Source organism: Scyliorhinus canicula, chromosome 11 (assembly GCF_902713615.1).
Source record: "Scyliorhinus canicula chromosome 11, sScyCan1.1, whole genome shotgun sequence".
In the NCBI taxonomy this organism is placed as follows: domain Eukaryota; kingdom Metazoa; phylum Chordata; class Chondrichthyes; order Carcharhiniformes; family Scyliorhinidae; genus Scyliorhinus; species Scyliorhinus canicula.
The window spans coordinates 151,896,642-151,917,161 of record NC_052156.1 but is presented as its reverse complement, the minus strand read 5'-3'; the positions used below and the strand labels follow the sequence as shown (position 1 = coordinate 151,917,161).

Genomic DNA, 20,520 nt, shown 5'->3' with positions numbered 1-20,520 from the left:
TGTATACAATTTGACCGCTGAATTTGTTGCATTGCAACAGTGGCTGCACGTCCAAAGATTGGACACAGAGCTTTCTGTGGTCCACCTGAGGTCGTGAAAGGTACAAAATTGTTTTTCACCGCACCTGAAAGGGACAGGCTTTTCACAGTAACTTCATTGGAGCCTACTTGTGACAATAAGCGATAATGATTATTTCTTTGCGTGTGTGCAACGCCACGGGAGGTGGTCCAGTGTGCGCGCGCCACCCCACGGGAGGTGGTCCAGTGCGCGCGCGCCACGCCGCGGGAGGTGTTCCAGGGGCTACTCCCTGCGCCAAGGGCAAATGTTAACGATGCGATCGGTGTTCGGTTACACCGCCTTGCCGGCGGGGGGATGGGGCCGGCTCCGGTGAGGGCGGCGTTGAGTGACGTTGGAGCTCGATTGGTCATCACTGAATCGGCTCACCTCATAATAAGGCGGGCGGCGATTGGCTGCGGCCAGCGCCTGTTTGTGTTGTGAGGGGAGAGCGGGATGTGAGCTGGAGTTTGGCCGGGAGGCGCTGGCGGTGCCGCCGGCCTCTTTGTTCCAGTTCAGTCGCGGGCGGGTGCTGGTGAGGGGGTGCTGGCGGGGTTTTGTTCTATTTCCCCGGGCTGTCGGGGCGCTCGGCGGCCACTGCCGGCTCCGGACACGGTGCGGGGATGTCGGATCCGCCTCTCCTCTGCCAGTTCGTGAAGGTAACCGGGAGGCCGCAGGCCGGGCCGCCAGGTCAGTGTCACCCGCAGTCAGAGCGAGTCACTCTATGTAGAGAGATAACTAACTGACCCACTACAGCCAAGTGGCGCCCAGAGTCCCTCTTCCACACATTTCGCTTCCAAACATGTCTGAGACATTGAACCTTGGACACTTTTATTTTATAGGTTGTGACAAGCTCCTGACAAAAGAAAAATGCCGTGGCTGCTGGAAATTTGAAATGTTTTTTGGTGGGGAGAAATAGTCACCAGTCGATGACCTGACATCCGAACTGCCCCCCCCCCCCCCGACATCCGAACTGCCCCCCCCCCCCCGACATCCGAACTGCCCCCCCCCCGACATCCGAACTGCCCCCCCCCGACATCCGAACTGCCCCCCCCGACATCCGAACTGCCCCCCCCCCCGACATCCGAACTGCCCCCCCCCGACATCCGAACTGCCCCCCACTCCTGACATCCGAACTGCCCCCCACTCCTGACATCCGAACTGCCCCCCACTCCTGACATCCGAACTGCCCCCCACTCCTGACATCCGAACTGCCCCCCACTCCTGACATCCGAACTGCCCCCCACTCCTGACATCCGAACTGCCCCCCACTCCTGACATCCGAACTGCCCCCCACTCCTGACATCCGAACTGCCCCCCACTCCTGACATCCGAACTGCCCCCCACTCCTGACATCCGAACTGCCCCCCACTCCTGACATCCGAACTGCCCCCCACTCCTGACATCCGAACTGCCCCCCACTCCTGACATCCGAACTGCCCCCCACTCCTGACATCCGAACTGCCCCCCACTCCTGACATCCGAACTGCCCCCCACTCCTGACATCCGAACTGCCCCCCACTCCTGACATCCGAACTGCCCCCCACTCCTGACATCCGAACTGCCCCCCACTCCTGACATCCGAACTGCCCCCCACTCCTGACATCCGAACTGCCCCCCACTCCTGACATCCGAACTGCCCCCCACTCCTGACATCCGAACTGCCCCCCACTCCTGACATCCGAACTGCCCCCCACTCCTGACATCCGAACTGCCCCCCACTCCTGACATCCGAACTGCCCCCCACTCCTGACATCCGAACTGCCCCCCACTCCTGACATCCGAACTGCCCCCCACTCCTGACATCCGAACTGCCCCCCACTCCTGACATCCGAACTGCCCCCCACTCCTGACATCCGAACTGCCCCCCACTCCTGACATCCGAACTGCCCCCCACTCCTGACATCCGAACTGCCCCCCACTCCTGACATCCGAACTGCCCCCCACTCCTGACATCCGAACTGCCCCCCACTCCTGACATCCGAACTGCCCCCCACTCCTGACATCCGAACTGCCCCCCACTCCTGACATCCGAACTGCCCCCCACTCCTGACATCCGAACTGCCCCCCACTCCTGACATCCGAACTGCCCCCCACTCCTGACATCCGAACTGCCCCCCACTCCTGACATCCGAACTGCCCCCCACTCCTGACATCCGAACTGCCCCCCACTCCTGACATCCGAACTGCCCCCCACTCCTGACATCCGAACTGCCCCCCACTCCTGACATCCGAACTGCCCCCCACTCCTGACATCCGAACTGCCCCCCACTCCTGACATCCGAACTGCCCCCCACTCCTGACATCCGAACTGCCCCCCACTCCTGACATCCGAACTGCCCCCCACTCCTGACATCCGAACTGCCCCCCACTCCTGACATCCGAACTGCCCCCCACTCCTGACATCCGAACTGCCCCCACTCCTGACATCCGAACTGCCCCCCACTCCTGACATCCGAACTGCCCCCCACTCCTGACATCCGAACTGCCCCCCACTCCTGACATCCGAACTGCCCCCCACTCCTGACATCCGAACTGCCCCCCACTCCTGACATCCGAACTGCCCCCCACTCCTGACATCCGAACTGCCCCCCACTCCTGACATCCGAACTGCCCCCCACTCCTGACATCCGAACTGCCCCCCACTCCTGACATCCGAACTGCCCCCCACTCCTGACATCCGAACTGCCCCCCACTCCTGACATCCGAACTGCCCCCCCCCGCCCCATCCCATACCAGACCGCTGCTTGTTCCAACTCGTCTGGGAACTGCACAGCCTTGAAGGTTTTAATTTTAAACAAACCAATAATTCTTCATCAATGCTCGCCTCTAAGTGAGCAGTGGTGAGGTTTTTAAAAATATTTTTTATTCAGACAATTTTTCATTATGCTACAACTGTCCAATCACCCCCTATGAGAGGGGAAAACAAACCCTAACAAAATACTGAGACCAAAATAAACCCCTCCCTAACAGCTGACGGTAGCCAGCTCCTTGAAAAGGGAGATGAAAGATTGCCACCTCAAATAGAACTCTTCCACTGACCCCCCTCGTGGTATACTTGATCTTCTCCAGGTGCAAAAACTCCAGATATTACTAAACCAGTTGTTGCCCTTCATGACTGTTGAGCTTTTATAGCCAGTTGTTTGTAAGCAGCATTCATGAAAATTGGGACCTGAACCTGTGTAAATAGCAATAACTGTCAAGCCAATGTCTACACTTGTCATAGCGATAAATGTATACTGTACCTATTATAAATGTTCAGTGATTATATAAGCATGTCAATAAAGGTTCCAATTTTGAATGTTATAATGGTTATTAATGTATTTTGGTACAATTATGTTGGGCCAATAACTGGGGTACTGTGTATATTTTTGGTCACCTTAACCAAGGAAGGAGGTTGTAGAATGACTTAACTAGATTAATTCCTGGGGTGCGAGGGTTACTCTCTGATGAATCTCTTATACAGTATTTGACAAGGAAGATGTTACCCTAGCTAGAACATGGGGACACAGTCTGAGGATGAGGAGTTGGCCATTTAAGACTTAGGACTGTGAGGAAAACTTTCTTCACACTGAGGGTTGTGTATAATTACATATAATTGAAAGGGCAGGTAGCAGGTCCGAAGATTGGACAGGATGCAAGGAGCATAAGACCATAATATAAGAGCAGAATTAGGCCATTTGACCCATTGGATCAACTCTGCCATTTGATCATGGCTGATGTGTTACTCATACCCCATTCTCCTTTCTCCCTTTAACCCCTGATCTCCATATTAATCAAGAAATCTCATTAATCAAGAACATCAGATTTGTGCTTGAGGTGCTGTTACCTACAGGACTACAGACCAAGAGCTGGATGGTGAAATCAGGCAGATTAGTTCTTGGAACATCAGAGCTAGGAGCAGGAACGGGCAATTTAGCCTCTTGAGCCTGCTCCACCGTTCAATATGATCATGGCTGTTTTTATCATGGCGGCAACTCCACTGCCCTGCCTGTTCTCTCTAACCCTTCAGCTCATTATCAATTTAAAAATCTGTCTTGCTCCTCAGATTTACTCACTGTCCCAGCATCCACTGCACTCGACAGCACATTCAATAGATTCATAACCCTTTGGGAGAAGTAGTTTCTCCTCGTCTCTATTTTAAATTTGCTACCCCTTATCCTGAGACTATGACCCCTCATTCTAGAGGAAGCACCTGTTCCACGTCTACTTTGTCCATACTTTATCATCTTGTATACCTCCATTTGATTGTTCCTCTCTCTTCTAAATTGTAGAGAATATACACCTAAACTGCTCTCTCTCCATCAGACATAACTGCCTTCAAATCAATCTAGGGGCTGTTTAGCACAGGGCTAAATTGCTGGCTTTGAAAGCAGGCCAGCAGCACGGTTCGATTCCCGTAACAGCCTCCCTGAACAGGCCCCGGAATGTGGCGACTAGGCTTTTCACAGTAACTTAATTTGAAGCCTACTTGTGACAATAAGCGATTTTCAGTTCATTTTTTTTTCATAGTGAGCAGCAAAGGATGATTTAAAAATTAATAAAGAGGGAAATATTAGAGTGAGCGAAAGCTCATCAGAAATATAAAAGCAGATAGCAACAGCTTTATAAATATCTTGAAAAGAAAGTTAACAAAGTGAGCATTGAAATGAATCCGGAGAATTGATCATGGAAAACAAGGAGATGACAGATGAATTGAACAGAAATTTTGCATCAGTCTGCACCATAGAGGATACAAGTAATGTCCCAAAAGCAGCTATAAACTAGGTACTGGAATGGAGGGAGGAACCCAGACAGTTCGGAGAGGTCACCAGAAAAGTGATGCATTGTGATCATCAAATCTAATACCCTGATCTCTCTTTCCCCCCCCCCTTCTGAATCTGCCCTGTCTAATCCTGTTAGAATTTGATAAGTTTGTATGAAACCCTCCCACCCTTCTAAACTCCCAAGAATATAATCATAACTGATTTAGTCTCTCCTCGTATGACAGTCCTACCATCCAGCTGACAAGAGCTTGGGTCCTGATGGAATCATCTGAAGTTCTTAAAATAAGTGTGTGTATAGTGAAATAGTTAAAGTAGTGGTTTTAATTTTCCAAAACTTGTTGGATTTGGGGAAGGTCCCATTAGATTGAAAGATAGCAAATGTGAAGCCATTATTCAAAAAGGGTGGGGCACAGCTGAAAACTTTGGCCAGTTAGGAAAAATGTTGAGCTATTATTAGGGAAGTTATAGCAGAGCACTTGCAGGAGTTGAAGATAAACAGGCAGAGTCAAAATGGTTTTGTGAAATGAAATGAAATGCAAATTGCTTATTGTCACAAGTAGGCTTCAAATGAAGTTACTGTGAAAAGCCCCTAGTCGCCATAATCCGGCGTCTGTTCGGGAGGCTGGTACGGGAATTGAACTGTGCTGCTGGCCTGCCTTGGTCTGCTTTCAAAACCAGTGATTTAGCCCTGTGCTAAACCAGCCCCTAAAATCATGTTTTACCAATGTTCTGGAGCTCTGAGTGTGTAACATGAACTTGTGGATGTACTGTACTTGGAGTTCCAAAAGGCACTTGATTGCCAAATTTTCTGATGACACAAAGGTCGGAAACTAAGTTGTCAGGAGGGCATAAGGCTACAAAAATATATAGATTGAAGTTAAGTGAGTTTGAAGCAATTTAATCTGTCAAATGGTGTGGTATATTTTGGCAAAATGAGAAATCGTCCATTTTGGCAGGAAGAATTAAACAAAGCATATTTGAATAGTGAAAGATTGCAGAATTCTTGGATGCAGATGAACCTGGGTTTCCTAGTGAATGATTCACAAAAGGCTAGAATGCAGGTACAACCAGTAATTAAGAAGGCTCATAGAATGTTATTTATTACGAGGGTAATTGAATATAAAAGTACGGAGGTTATGCTTCAGTAGTATAGGGCACTAGTGAGACCACATTTGAAGTACTGTGTACAGTATTGGTCACATTTTTTTTAATAAACAATTTTATTGAGGTAGTTTTTGGCTTTGTAAACAGTTACAGACATCAACAGAAAGAAAGCAAAAATGTACAAACATCCATGTACTTTCAATACTTCAATCGTAACATACTGCACAAGCCCGCTCCTCTCCCACCGGTACTACCCGCCATTTTATCCCTCCTATTCTACTCTAGTCTACCCCCTCCCCCCACCCCCTGCTGATGCTCACTCTCTCGCAAAGAAGTCAATAAATGGTTGCCACCTCCTGGCGAACCCCTGTACAGATCCCCTCAAGGCGAACTTGATTTTTTCCATACCCAGGAAACTCGACATGTCCGCAAGCCACAACTCAGTCTTCGGGGGCTTTGAGTCCCTCCACGCCAATAGTATTCGTCGCCGGGCTATCAGGGAAGCAAAGGCCAAAACATCAGCCTCTTTCTCCCCCTGGACTCCCGAGTCTTCCGAAACCCCAAAAATTGCCACCCCTGGACCCATCGCCACCCTTGTTTTTAGCACCCGGGACATGACGTCCGCAAATCCCTCCCAGTACCCCCTCAGCTTAGGGCATGCCCAAAACATGTGAACGTGGTTCGCTGGTCCTCCCGCGCACCTAGCGCATTTGTCCTCTATCCCAAAGAATTTGCTCATCCGACCCACCGTCATATGGGCCCGGTGAACGACCTTAAATTGAATCAGCCCGAGCCTGGCACATGTCGCGGTCGAATTTACCCTACTCGGGGCCTCTGCCCACAACCCGTCCTCCATTTCCCCATCTAGCTCCTCCTCCCATTGGTCACCTTTTTTAAGGAAAGATGTAAATATGTTGAAAGCTGTTTGGATACCTGGAAATAGTGGGTTGTCGTGTGAGGGAAGGTTGGACAGGTTAGGCTTGTATCCGCTGGAGTTCAAAAGGATAAGAGGCAACTTAATTGAAACGTGATCCTGAAGGGTCTTGACAGGATGGATGTGGAGAGGGAGCGTTCTCTTGTGGGGAATATCTAGAACGAGGAGTCACTGTTTTAAAAAAAAAAAAATAAATAAATAAGGCATTGCCCATTTAAAATGGAAATTTGACATTTATTTCACTGGAGGTCGAGTATTTGGAACTCTTCCTGCAAAGATGGTGGAGCAGAGTCTTTGAATATTTTTCAGGCAGTGGTGGATAGATTCTTGGTAAGCAAGGCAATGATGCGGGTTTAGGTGAGGTGCAGATTTGAGGTTACTATCAGATCAGACATGATATTGAATGGCAGAGAAGGCTCGAGTGGCTAAATGGCCTACTCTCTTTGTTTGTATTTTTAACCATGTATACAATTCCAGTCTGAAAATTATTGGGCCTGCTTCCACTCCTTGTTGGGCAAATCTATCTGGTTACTAACTGGCCTAACAGTGGAAACAGGTTTCCCTTTATTTTGATGTCAAGAATACTGTATAGTTTTGAGTCCCTCTACTTTACACAAAGGGTGTCTGTGTGGACTATACTGCTAAATACCTAGTTGTACATAGACCTTGTGTGTATCTCTAATGTTACAAGTAGAGAGTTTGGCATGCAATCCCTGTTAGTGTTACGTTTCCTGTAACACTTTCCACAGTCAGTTTGTTGATAACATGCTTATTGTTATAAAAATGTATCCTCTTATACTATGGATAATCCCTCAAGAGATTTGCTAGTATGTCCATTTACCATTTTGTGCTGCACTTCCTGTCTTGTCTGTCACATACTACCTAATCATTGCCTTCTGTGCCATATCAGAAGGGAGCAGCATTTTTAAAAAGTAGTAATTTGACGTATAGCCAAATTCTCCAGCAAAATAAAATGTTAGAGGCACAGCATCTGCATACTCTTAACTGACCAATGAATAAACTCACCAGTTAATATCAGTTAGATTTGTAACTAAGCTAGAGTTGAATTGATTATTCTTGAGCAAGGATGAATTTGTACATGGGTTAATGAATGATATGTTTCCTAAGCTACAATTTTGTCTGCACTATGCAGAACAAGCTCTGGGTAGGGTGCCACAAGATATTTGTATAATTCTCATTTTGACAGTTGTAGGTTGGGCTGAATAAGAAATTCTGCAAATGCATAAACTATCAAATCATTGCAACAATTAGATGAGAGATATGTTTCCTCCTTTTTTCCATGCTCTTGCTTGTGCTTTTATCACATTTCTTCAGTCATTTGCTCTTTTATGCATCAAAGTAGGTCACAATCTACCTTCCATTGAGTGTCCACACTCGAGTCTCTGAGCATTAATGGTTTCAACAGCAAACCTATGACCTGCCGCTTGGTGCTGTTTTTTCCTGTTCCTCCATCATTTATCTGCAGCTTCCTACCCATCAGTCAGTTTCTTACACTGATGCTAGCTTTTCTTCTAGGGCTGTACATACTTCATCAACAACAACTCGCATTTACATAGCACCGTTAATGCAGTAAACTCTCCCAAGGTGTTTCAAGAGCGATTTCTATTCAAGTTTTCAAAAATTTTCACCAACAAAAACACAGAAATAAGAACAACACCCCCCCCCCCACCCCCCCCCCCCGCCGTATACACAAATAATAAATTAACAGAAATAATTAACATGAAGACAAATATACATGCCCAATCAAGAAAAACAAACAAACCCTTGGTTGCTGCTGTTGCTGACCATCACCTAACGCTCCGCCAGGAAGTCTAGAAACGGTTGCCACCGCCTGAAGAACCCTTGCACCGACCCCCTTAAGGTAAATTTGACCCTCTCCAATTAGATTAACCCAGCCATATCGTTGACCCAGGATTCCACGGCCGGGGGCCTCCTATCCTTCCACTGGAGAAGGCCTACCAGGGATGCAAAGGCCAGAATACCGGCCTCTTTCACCTCCTGCACTCCTGGCTCCATTGCCACCCCAAATATTGCGAGCCCGCAGCCCGGCTCAACCCTGGAACTAACCACCCTAGACATCGTCTCCGCGATGCCCCTCCAAACGCCCTCCAGCACTGGGCATGCCCAGAACATGTGGGTGTGGTTTGCTGGGCTCCCTGAGCACCTGATAGACTTGAGCTCTCTCCCAAAGAACCGGCTCAGCCTTGCCCTGGTCATGTGCGCCCGATGCAGCACCTTGAATTGTATTAAGCTGAGCCTCGCGCAAGAGGAGGAGGAGCAATTCAGCCTCCCCAGGGCATCCGCCCACGTCCTCTCGCCGATCTCCTCGCCCAACTCTCCTCCCACTTACCCATCAGCTCCTCCACCGAGGCCTCCTCCTCCACCTGCATCACCTGATACGTTGTCGAGATCCACCCCTCTCCAACCCACGTCCCCGAAAGCACCCTATCCTGAACCCCTTGTGGCGGCAGCAGTGGGAACTCCACCACCTGTCGTCTTAACAAACGCCGTTACCTGCATATATCTGAAGGTGTTCCCGGGGTGAGGCCGAACCTCCCCTCCAGCTCGCCCAGGCTCGCGTACTTCCCATCCACAAACAGGTCCCCCATCCTTCTAATACCTGCCTGTGCCAACTCACAAACCCTCTGTCCATTCTCCCCAGGACAAACCAGTGGTTCCCCCGTATCGGGGACCGCACCGAAGCCTCCACCTCCCATCTGTGCCGCCTCCATTGCCCCCAAATTTTGAGGGTAGCTGCCACCACCGGGCTCATGGTATACCTTGTTGGAGGAAGCGACAGCGGCGCCGTCACCCGCGCCTTGAGGCTCGTGCCCACACAGGACGCCATATCCAACCTCTTCCATGCTGCCCCTCCCCCTCCATCACCCACTTGCGTATCATCGCCACATTGGCAGCCCAATAATACCCACAGAGGTTAGGCAGCGCCAACCCCCCCTATCCCTACTCTGCTCCAGGAACACCCTTCTCAACCTTGGGGTCTTCTGCGCCCACACAAACCCCATAACGCTCCTGTTCACCTGCCTGAAAAAGGCCTTGGGGATCAGGATAGGGAGGCACTGGAACAAGAACAAAAACCTCGGGAGCACTGACATTTTGACTGACTGCACCCTGTCCGCCAGGGAGAGTGGCAGCACGTCCCACCTCTTAAACCCCTCCACTAGCCTCGTGAAGTTAAGCTTATGCATTGCCGCCCCCCCCCCCGCTCCGAGCCACCAGGTACCTAAAACTCCCCTCTGTCTTTTTTAACGGGAGCTCACCAATCCACCTCTCCCTGGTCCCCTGGGTGCACTACGAACAGCTCGCCCTTTCCCATATTGAACTTGTACCCGGAGAAATCCCCAAACTCCCTAAGGATCCTCATCACCTCCGGCATTCCCCCCACCGAGTCCGCCACATATAGCAGCAGGTCACCCGCATAAAGCGACAGCCGATGGCCCCCCCCCCCCCCCCCCCCAACTATCCCCCTCCAGTTCCTCGACTCCTTCAGCGCCATGGCCAGGGGTTCAGTCGCCAGCGCAAAGAGCAGGGGGGATAGGGGACACCCCTGCCTTGTCCCCTGGTGCAACCGGAAATACTCTGACCTCCTTCTGTTCGTAGCCACACTCTCCATCGGGGCCTCATATAGCAGCCTCACCCACCTGACGAACCCATCCCCAAACCCGAACCTTTTCAACACCTCCCACAGGTACCCCCATTCCACCCTATCAAAGGCCTTCTCTGCATCCATCACCACCACTATCTCCGCTTCCCCTTCCACTGCCGGCATCATTATAACATTAAAAAGCCTCCGTACATTAGCATTCAACTGCCTCCCTTTCACAAACCTCGTCTTATCCTCATGTATGACCTGTGGCACACAGTCTTCTATCCTCATGGCCAAAATCTTTACCAGCAACTTTGCATCTACATTTAGGAGTGAGATTGGCCTATATGACCCACACTGTAGGGGATCCTTGTCCTGCTTCAGGATCAAGGAGATCAGCGCCGTAGACATTGTCGGGGGCAGAGACCCCCTTCCCTTGCCTCGTTGAAGGTCCTTACCAACAGCAGGCCCAGCAGGTCCAAATACTTGTAAAATTCAACCGGGAACCCATCTGGCCTTGGTGCCTTCCCCGTCTGCATGTTCCCTATCGCTTTGACCTGCTCCTCCAGTCCAACCTGCGCCCGCAACCCCGCCACCTGCTCCTCCTCCACTCTCGGAAACCTCAGCAGGTCTAGGAAGCGACCCATCCCTCCCTCCTCCAATGGGGGCTCAGACCGGTACAGTTCCTCGTAAAAGCTCCTAAAGACCCCATTGACACCCACCGCATTTCGTAACGTGCTCCCTCTTCCATCCCTAACTCCACCGATCTCCCTAGCTGCCTCCCGCTTCCGAAGCTGGTGCGCCAGCATCCGGCTCGCCTTTTCTCAGTATTCATATACCGCCCCCTGCGCCCTCCTCCACTGTGCCTGCGCCTCCGCCTCCCTGGTGGTCAATAAATCGAACTCGGGGACAGAGGTGAGGGGTTGTCGCTATGGGGACGGGGTCGAGCAGGGGGTGCTGGCCTGGGGCGGGCAGTCGACGGGCTCTGGCTAGCCGACAGGGGAGGGGGGCGGGACGCCCTCTGATCCGGTTGGTCACCTGGAATGTGAGAGGGTTGAATGGGCCGGTGAAGCGGTCGAGGGTACTGGCTCACCTGAAGGGGCTAAAGGTGGATGTGGCAATGCTTCAGGAGACCCACCTGAGGGTGGCGGACCAGGTCCGCCTGAGGAAGGGATGGGTGGGGCAGGTTTTCCACTCTGGGTTGGATGTGAAGAACCAGGGAGTGGCGATTCTGGTGGGGAAAAATGTGTTGTTTGAGGCATCGGAGGTGGTGGCGGATAAGGGGGGTAGGTATGTTATGGTTAGAGGCAGGCTACAAGGAGAGAAGGTGGTACTGGCTAGTGTGTATGCCCCAAATTGGGACGATGCGGGCTTTATGAGGCGTATGTTGGGACGGATCCCGGATCTGGAGGCGGGAGGTCTGATCATAGGGGTGGACTTTAATACGGTGTTGGATCCTTCACTGGATCGGTCCAGCTCTAGGACGGGTAGGAGGCCGGCGGCGGCCAAGGTACTGAGAGGGTTTATGGATCAGATGGGTGGAGTGGATCCATGGAGGTTTGTGAGGTCGAGGGCACGCGAGTACTCTTTCTTCTCCCACGTACATAGGGTCTACTCTCGGATAGATTTCTTTCACTGATTCCGAGAGTGGAGGAGGCTGAGTATTCGGCCATTGCAATCTCCGACCACGCTCCGCATTGGATAGAGTTGGAGATGGGGGAGGTGCGGGACCAACGTCCGTTGTGGCGGTTGGATGTGGGGTTGTTGGCGGAGGAGGAGGTGTGTAGGAGGGTCCGGGCAAGTATTAAGGGGTACCTTGAGGTGAACGATACGGGGGAGGTTCAGGTGGGGATGGTCTGGGAAGCCCTGAAGGCAGTAATTCGTGGGGAGCTGATATCCATCCGGGCACACAGGGAGAGGAGTGAGAGGGATAGACTGGTGGGAAAGATGCTGGAGGTGGACAGGAGTTATGCAGAGGCACCAGAGGAGGGACTGTTAGGGGAGAGGTGCAGCCTGCAGGCTAAATTTGATTTGCTGACCACTAGAAAGGCGGAGGCACAGTGGAGGAAGGCACAAGGGGCAGTGTACGAACATGGTGAAAAGGCGAGTAGGATGCTGGCTCATCAGCTCCGTAAGCGGGATGCGGCTAAGGAGATTGCTGGAGTGAGAGACGAGTGGGAATGTGGTGCGGAAGGGGGTAGAGGTGAATGAGGTCTTCAAGGACTTTTACGGGGAACTGTACCGGTCGGAGCCAACGGGGGAGAGGAGGGGAATGGAGAGGTTCCTTGACAGGCTTTCTTTCCCGAAGGTGCAGGAGGAGCAGGCGGAGGGGTTGGGTGCGCCGATTGAGCTGGAGGAGCTAGTTAAGGGGATCGGGCAGATGCAGTCAGGGAAGGCACCGGGGCCGGATGGGTTCCCGGTGGAATTTTATAAAAAGTTTGTGCACCTAGTGGGCCCCTTGCTGGTGCGGACACTCAACGAAGCGTGGGAAGGGGGGACTTTGCCCCCGACGATGTCGCGGGTGCTGATCTCGTTAATTTTAAAGAAGGACAAGGACCCCCAGCAGTGTGGTTCATACAGGCCCATATCTCTCCTCAACGTGGATGCTGAGGTGCTGGCAAAAATCCTGGCCACCAGGATAGAGGACTGTGTGCCAGGGGTGGTGCACGAGGACCAGACAGGTTTTGTGAAGGGAAGGCAGCTGAACACGAATGTGCGGAGATTGCTGAATATCATCATGATGCCGGCGATTGAGGGGGAGGCAGAGATAGTGGTGGCGCTGGATGTGGAGAAGGCCTTCGATAGAGTGGAGTGGGGTACCTATGGGAGGTGTTGGGGAGGTTTGGATTTGGTGAAGGGTTCATTAGATGGGTAAGGCTGCTATATGAGCCCCCGATGGCGTGCGTGGCCACGAATAGGAGGTGGTCGGAGTACTTCCGGCTTTACCGAGGGACCAGGCAGGGTTGCCCCCTGTCCCCCTTGTTGTTTGCACTGGCAATCGAGCCGCTGGCGATGGCGTTGAGAGATTCAGAGAGGTGGAGAGGCTTGGTGCGAGGTGGAGAGGAACATAGGGTGTCGTTGTATGCTGATGACCTGTTACTGTATGTGGCGGACCCGGTGGGAGGGATGCCGGGAGTGATGGAGTTGCTAGCCGAGTTTGGGACCTTTTCAGGTTATAAATTAAACTTAGGCAAGAGCGAGGTGTTTGTGGTGCACCCTGGAGACCAGGAGGAAGGAATTGGTAGGCTCCCGCTTAGGCGGGCACGGGAGAGCTTTAGGTACCTGGGGGTGCAAATGGCCAGGGACTGGGGGACTCTCCACAAGCATAACTTTACCAGACTGGTAGATCAGATGGAGGAGGGGTTCAGGAGGTGGGACATGCTGCCATTGTCGTTGGCGGGGAGGGTACAGTCCATCAAAATGACAGTGCTTCCGAGGTTCTTGTTCCTTTTTCCGTGCCTGCCCATATTTATCCCCAGGGCCTTCTTTAGGAGAGTGACCGGCAGTATTCTGAGCTTTGTGTGGGCACATGGGACTCTGAGAGTGAGGAGGGTGTTCCTGGAGCGAGGAAGGGATAGAGGCGGGCTGGCGCTGCCCAACCTTCTGGGGTACTATTGGGCAACCAATGTGTCAATGGTGCGTAAATGGGTGATGGAGGGGGGAGGGGCGGCGTGGAAAAGAATGGAGATGGCATCATGGAAAAGAATGGAGATGGCGTCATGTAGAGGTACGAGCCTGGGTGCCATGGTAACGGCACCTTTGCCGCTCTCCCCTAAGAGGTTTACCACGAGCCTGGTGGTGGCGGTGACCCTAAGAATCTGGGGACAGTTGAGACGGCATCGGGGGGAAACAGGGGGCTCGATGGAGGCTCCACTGGGTGGCAACCATCGGTTCATCCCGGGGAACACGGATGGGGGATTCAGGGGGTGGCAAAGGGCGGGCATCAGCAAATTGAGGGACCTGTTTATTGGCGGGAGGTTTGCGGGCCTGGGGGAACTGGAAGATAAATTTGGCCTTCCCCAAGGGAACATGGTCAGATACCTGCAGGTAAAGGCATTTGCTAGGCGACGGGTAGAGGGATTCCCTTTGCTGCCCTCGCAGGGGACGATGGACATCTATAAGGTAATGCAGGAGGTGGAGGAGTCGTCAGTGGAGGAGCTGAAGGCTAAATGGGAGGAGGAACTCGGGGAGCAGATAGAGGACGGGACTTGGGCGGAGGCCTTGGAGAGAGTCAACTCTTCCTCCTCATGTGCGAGGCTTAGTCTCATCCAATTTAAGGTGCTGCACCGGGCCCACATGTCCGGGACTAGGATGAGTAGGTTCTTCGGGGGTGAGGACAGGTGCACCAGATGTTCGGGGAGTCCTGCGAACCAGGCCCATATGTTCTGGGCATGCCCAGCACTGGAAGAATTCTGGAAGGGGGTGGCGGGGACGGTGTCGAGGGTGGTTGGATCCAGGGTCAAACCAGGGTGGGGACTCGCGATTTTTGGAGTTGCGGTAGAGCCGGGAGTGCAGGAGGCGAAAGAGGCCGGTGTCCTGGCCTTTGCGTCCCTAGTAGCCCGTCGAAGGATTCTGTTACAATGGAAGGATGCAAGGCCCCCAAGCGTGGAGACCTGGATCAGTGACATGGCGGGATTTATAAAATTGGAAAAGGTCAAATTTGCCCTGAGAGGATCAATACAAGGGTTCTATAAACGATGGCAGCCTTTTCTGGACTTCCTGGCTCAGAGATAGGTATCTTGGTCAATAGCAGCAGCAACGCTGGGGGGGGGGGGGGGCATAATTGTAGTGTTTATTCTGTAACTTTATAGTGTGTTAATTTGCGTAGTTGTTAAAATGCTGGGTTGTTCATGGGGATGGGGCGAATGTATATGATTGTTAATATTATTGTTATTTTCGGTATTTTACTAAGGTGCGTCAATGTTGTATAAAATCAAAATTTTTCAATAAAAACTATTTTAAAATAAATAAATTAATAAATCGAACTCAGCCTGGAGGCTACGCTGCTTCCTCAGCAATCCCTCCTCCGGGTCCTCCGCATACCTCCTGTCCACCCTCATCATCTCCCCCACCAACCTCTCCCTCTCTCTCCTCCCCCCTCTCCTTGTTTGCCCTAATGGAGATTAGCTGTCCTCTGACCACTGCCTTCAGTACCTCCCAGACCCCCGCTACCTGCACCTCCCCATTATCATTAGTCTCCAGGTACCTCTCTATATACCTCCAGACCCGCCCGCTCACCTCCTCGTCCGCTAGCAGCCCCCCCAGCTCGAGGTCCACCCAATGTGGAGCGTGATCAGAAATGGCTATCGCCGAATATTCCGTGTCCTCCATCCTCGGAATCAGCGCCCTGCTCATAACAAAAACGTCAGTCCGGGAGTAGGCCTTGTGGACATGGGAGAAGAATGAAAATTCCCTGGCCCCCGGCCTCGTAAACCTCCATGGGTCCACCCCTCCCATCTGGTCCATAAACCCACTCAGCATCTTGGCTGCCGCTGGCCTCCTGCCCGTCCTAGACCTAGAGCGATCAAGTGCCGGGTCCAGCACCGTGTTGAAATCCCCCCCCATTATTAGGCCTCCTGTCTCGAGATCCGGAATCCAGCCTAACATACTCCGCATGAACCCCGCATCGTCCCAATTCGGGGCGTATACATTGACCATCACCACCCACTCCCCCTGCAGCCTGCCACTTACCATCACATACCTATTGCCATTGTCCGCCACAATGCTCGACGCCTCGAACGACACTCTCTTCCCCACCAAGATCGCCACTCCCCGGTGTTTTGCATCCAAACCCGAATGAAACACCTGCCCTATCCACCCCTTTCTTAATCGTACCCGATCCGCCACCCTCGGGTGCATCTCCTGGAGCATGGACACATCCGCCTTCAGCCCTTTCAGGTGCGCGAACACCCGGTCCTGCTTAACCGGCCCATTCAGTCCCCTTACATTCCAGGTTATCAGCCGGATCAGGGGGCTACTCTTCCCCCCCCTCCCCCGCCGATTAGCCATAGCCCTTCCTCGGCCAGCCACGTGCCCGTGCCCCCCGCACGACCCGTTCCCCATAGCGGCCGACCCCCGTCCTGACCTCCTCTACCACCTCCAGCTCCCCCTTGGCCATTCCAGCAGCAACCCGGATCTCCCCTCCCCTCGCCCTCAGCTAGGTCCCCCCTAGCTGCGTTGCTCCCCCCATTGCACTCCCGTGAGTCAGCTCACTCCTGCTGACCCTGGCCACTCCCGCCGCACCATCGACCCCCCCAGTGTAAAGCTTCCCCTCCCCTCCCCTCCCTTGCCCACAAGCAGGCTCTCGTCCTTCCCATTCCGCTCCCAGCGTGAGAAAAAGCCTGCCGGCTCCGGCCCCGCCCCCTTCAAGCCTTAGCGCGGGAAAAAGCCCACACTTTCCCCTCGCCCGGCCCCGCCTCCTCTGGCGCAGCACCATTTTCAGGCCCAGTCCCACTATCCCCATCTCAGGCCCAGGATCCGCAGGTTCTTCTGCCTCGACCGGTTCTCCATCTCCTCGAACCTTGCCTGCCATTTCTTGTGGAGCGCCTCGTGCGCCTCCAACTTCACCGCCAGGCCTAAGATCTCGTCCTCGTTCTCCGAGACCTTTTGCCGGAGCTCCCGGATCTCTGCCCCTTGGGCCGTCTGTGTCTCCAGCAGCTTATCGAGTGAGGCCTTCATTGCTTTTAGCTCCTTAAAACAGTGCTGGAGCTGCTCCTGCGTCCATTGCGTCCACGCTGCCTGGTCTCTGCCCGCTGCCATCTTGGTCCTCCTCCCTCGCACCTTTCTTTGCTGCAATGCCGCTTTTTAAATCGCCCCGCTCCTGGTCAAATCCATACACTATCAGGGGAATGTTGCTGTCCCCTCCCACACCGGGAAACGTCGAACAGGCGCCGTTGCGGGCCCTAAAAAGAGCCCAAATGTCCTTTGCTAGCGGGAGGTGCTGAACGTGTGACTTAGCTCCACATAGCCGCAACCGGAAGTCCAGGAGCGTTTTAAAACACAATTTGTCACTGATCTGCATAAGGAGATGATTCAAAAAATGACCAAAAGCTTGGTCAAAAAGGTACATTTTGTAGACCATTTTAAAGGAGGAGAGCTGGAGAGACTCTGCTTAGTGAGGAAGAGCAATTAAAATCTCATGTGCAAGGGACTGTAATTAGTCGTGCGGAGATCCTGGAGTGTTATACCTCTGGCAGAAGGCACCAAGATTGATTTTTGTATTCTTCCATTTCAAATGTATATCCAATTCCTTCTCAAATATGGCCCAATCTCTGCCTCAATATTCACTTGTGCTGGAATATTCCACATTTTGTTATTAAGTGAATGCGTGTGGCCATTAATGGCAAGGTCAGCATTTATTGCACATCCCTAGTTGTACTTGAGAAGGAGTTGGTGAACTGCCTCTTGAACAACAAATGACTGACGGGCTCATTTTCCGAGGGCAGTTCAGAGTCAGCTGCATTTCTGTTGCTCTGGAGTCACATCTGGCCAGACGGGCTAAGAATGGCAAATTTCCTTTGCTAAAGAATTTCAGTGAACCAAATGGGTTTTTAATGACAGTCTAGTGATTTCATGATCAAGGTACTAATGCTAGCTTTTTATTCCAGATTCATTTAATTAAAATTAAATTCCCCAGCTGCCATGGTGGAATTTGATCTCCTGTCTCTGGATCATAAATCCAATCCCTTGGGTTATTATAATAAAAGCAAAGTACTGTGAAAGCTGGAAATTGGAAACAAAAACAGAAAATGCTGGAAAAACTCAGCAGGTCTGGATTGTTAATTTGGTAAAATAACCACTGTGCTGCTGAGTCAATGAATGTTCCTGCAAGAACGGATTTCTACCTTTGTTTTTCTACTGATACAGTTCATGCCTTTTTAATGATTTGCCAAACACTAAATCTATATTTTGTAAACCACCATTTTCAATTGTGAATATCTGCCATATTTTAAGATCTCCTTTATAACTACAGTATTGCTTATTATTCTATCGTTCTACTAAATATTCAATGTAACCTTCAAAATCCTTGAACACTCAAAGTCACTCTTATGCTTTCAGCCTCACTACTTCAGATCAGCGTTCCTGCATATGCCATCCGCTGTTCCTTTCCAGGCCAGCCCCACATCTCTTTTTGTGTCCACCCCATACACTGGGATGCACTCCCTGCATCCTTGTGCCTTTTTTCTTCATCTTCCATTCTTTGAACCTTCCCCTGAATCACTTTTAGGTTGCTGTCCTTAATCCTTCTCGAGATTCCACAGTGCCTACTAAATTGTGTCCCAAGGAAGTGTTTTGGTATAGTTTACTGCATTCCGAATGCAAGGTAAGCGTGGGGATAGGAAATGGGAACAGAATGATTAGAGAAAGGAACTGATGGGGGCAGGATTCACTTGCTGCCTTAGATTGAAGCAGTTGGAAAAAATAGAGAAGACTAATTTAAATCCAGCAATTATGGGAAGCCTTTGTCAAAGGAAAAGAGTTCTGTCATTTAAAAAAAAAAGAAATGGTCTAAGGTGGTAGTTTGATTGTTTGCCTGAGCCAAACAATTTGAACTGTAACCAGTTACTGGACATAAAATGGTATAGCGACTCTTAGTATTTATCAACATCAACAATGCCCTCCTATTTTCCACTGCTTACATTTGTTCTGGCTTACCATAGCCCTCTTTGTAAGTCAATACTTTGGCTCAAATGGATTTGCTTAAGTACATTAACCTCCACTGGCCAAGTGCAATGGTATAACCATGATCCATCAAGAACCAGCAAACCCAGACCAGCAGTGAAATAGGACCCAGTTTCAGGCCTGCCTTCCTAACCAAGGAATGTTATGGAGGGAGTAAAAACATTTTTAAAAAGTCTTTCTGGAATGTTAGAAATAGCAAAACGTTCACGGCGCCGAGGACCTGGATTCAATCTCGGCCCTGGGTCACTGTCCATGTGAATTTTGTACATTCTTCTCATGTCTGCGTAGATCTAACCCCTACGACCCAAAGAGGTGCAGGGTAGGTGGATTGGCCATGCTAAATTGCCCCTTAATTGGGAAAATAAATTGGGTACTCTTATTTTAAAAGTAGCAAACGTGCAGGTTGACAGAATGGCAGCCTGACTCTGGACAACATTTTACAATCTCTTGTCTCTTCCATTGTTAAGCAAAATGCTGGTGTCAAATTCCTTCTGGTACCAAAGCAGGAAGGTATTTATTCATTGCAAACAGAGGTCCCCCCCCTCCATCCTCAAAAGGTAATTCATGCCATTGCAAAGGCCAAAAGCATTTGCCCAAAAGGTGAAGTGATCCAATAGATTAAGTCACAATACAAATTTGTGGGCAGACATTTTTAGAAATACGAATTGAAACATTCAGTAAACATGCTGTACCAACCAGACCCAACAGTTGGCCATTCTGAGAGTTGCCAACACGCTGACTAATGCTCCGCTTATTCTTACAAATACAGATCGGGTGTATTCTGAAATATAATCTTCAAACTCCATCCCCTCTATCCATATTATGTCTGTACAAGTGAAAGCGAGGTCAGTCTTGCAGTATGATGGTCTTTGTAGTTTGGCAAAGATTTCGTAATAAATTCCGGTGACATATTAACTCTATTCCTAACATAAAATGCATGCCTAGTATCCGCATTCAACTGCCGTGTAATTAAATCCAGCGCTGCTGTAGAAAAATCAGTTCCCCATCAATACTTAATGCTTACTGCTGCAAACTACATTTTCCTCCTCTTTCTCCATGTTGTTTTTCACCAAAGTAATAGCTGTTGCCTATCTTTCACAAATGATGTATCACTTGAAAAACTAGATACTTTCAGTGCAGTCCAGCAATTGTGCCACTGTACCTTGTTTCTACGTTTATAAGTAGTCAACAGTCAAGGATATTATTGAAAGGCATGTTCAGAGGAAATATGTTTTTAAAATGGTAAGATTTGGGAGTTACCATTTTCATATTTCTATCGGGTCCACTAGTCTCGTGCTTACTGAACTAATAATCCAGAAGAAAGCCAATCCCACTGGGGCAGGTTGAGAATTTCA

At 50.9% G+C, this 20,520-nt stretch overlaps 1 protein-coding gene across 3 annotated transcripts in view; it reads left to right on the top strand.

Moving 5' to 3' along the window:
* The first annotated feature begins 417 nt into the window (after nucleotides 1-417).
* klhdc10 (kelch domain containing 10) overlaps nucleotides 418-20,520 on the top strand; it is a 63,494-nt gene continuing 43,391 nt past the window's right edge. For 2 of the 3 annotated variants that reach the window (XM_038811774.1, XM_038811773.1), the window contains exon 1: nucleotides 423-744. In XM_038811774.1, coding sequence (XP_038667702.1) covers nucleotides 678-744 — 67 coding nt within the window. In that variant the 5' untranslated portion in view covers nucleotides 423-677. Of the gene's footprint in view, nucleotides 745-20,520 lie in introns of all 3 variants that reach the window. The other variant, XM_038811772.1, reaches the window with a different exon arrangement.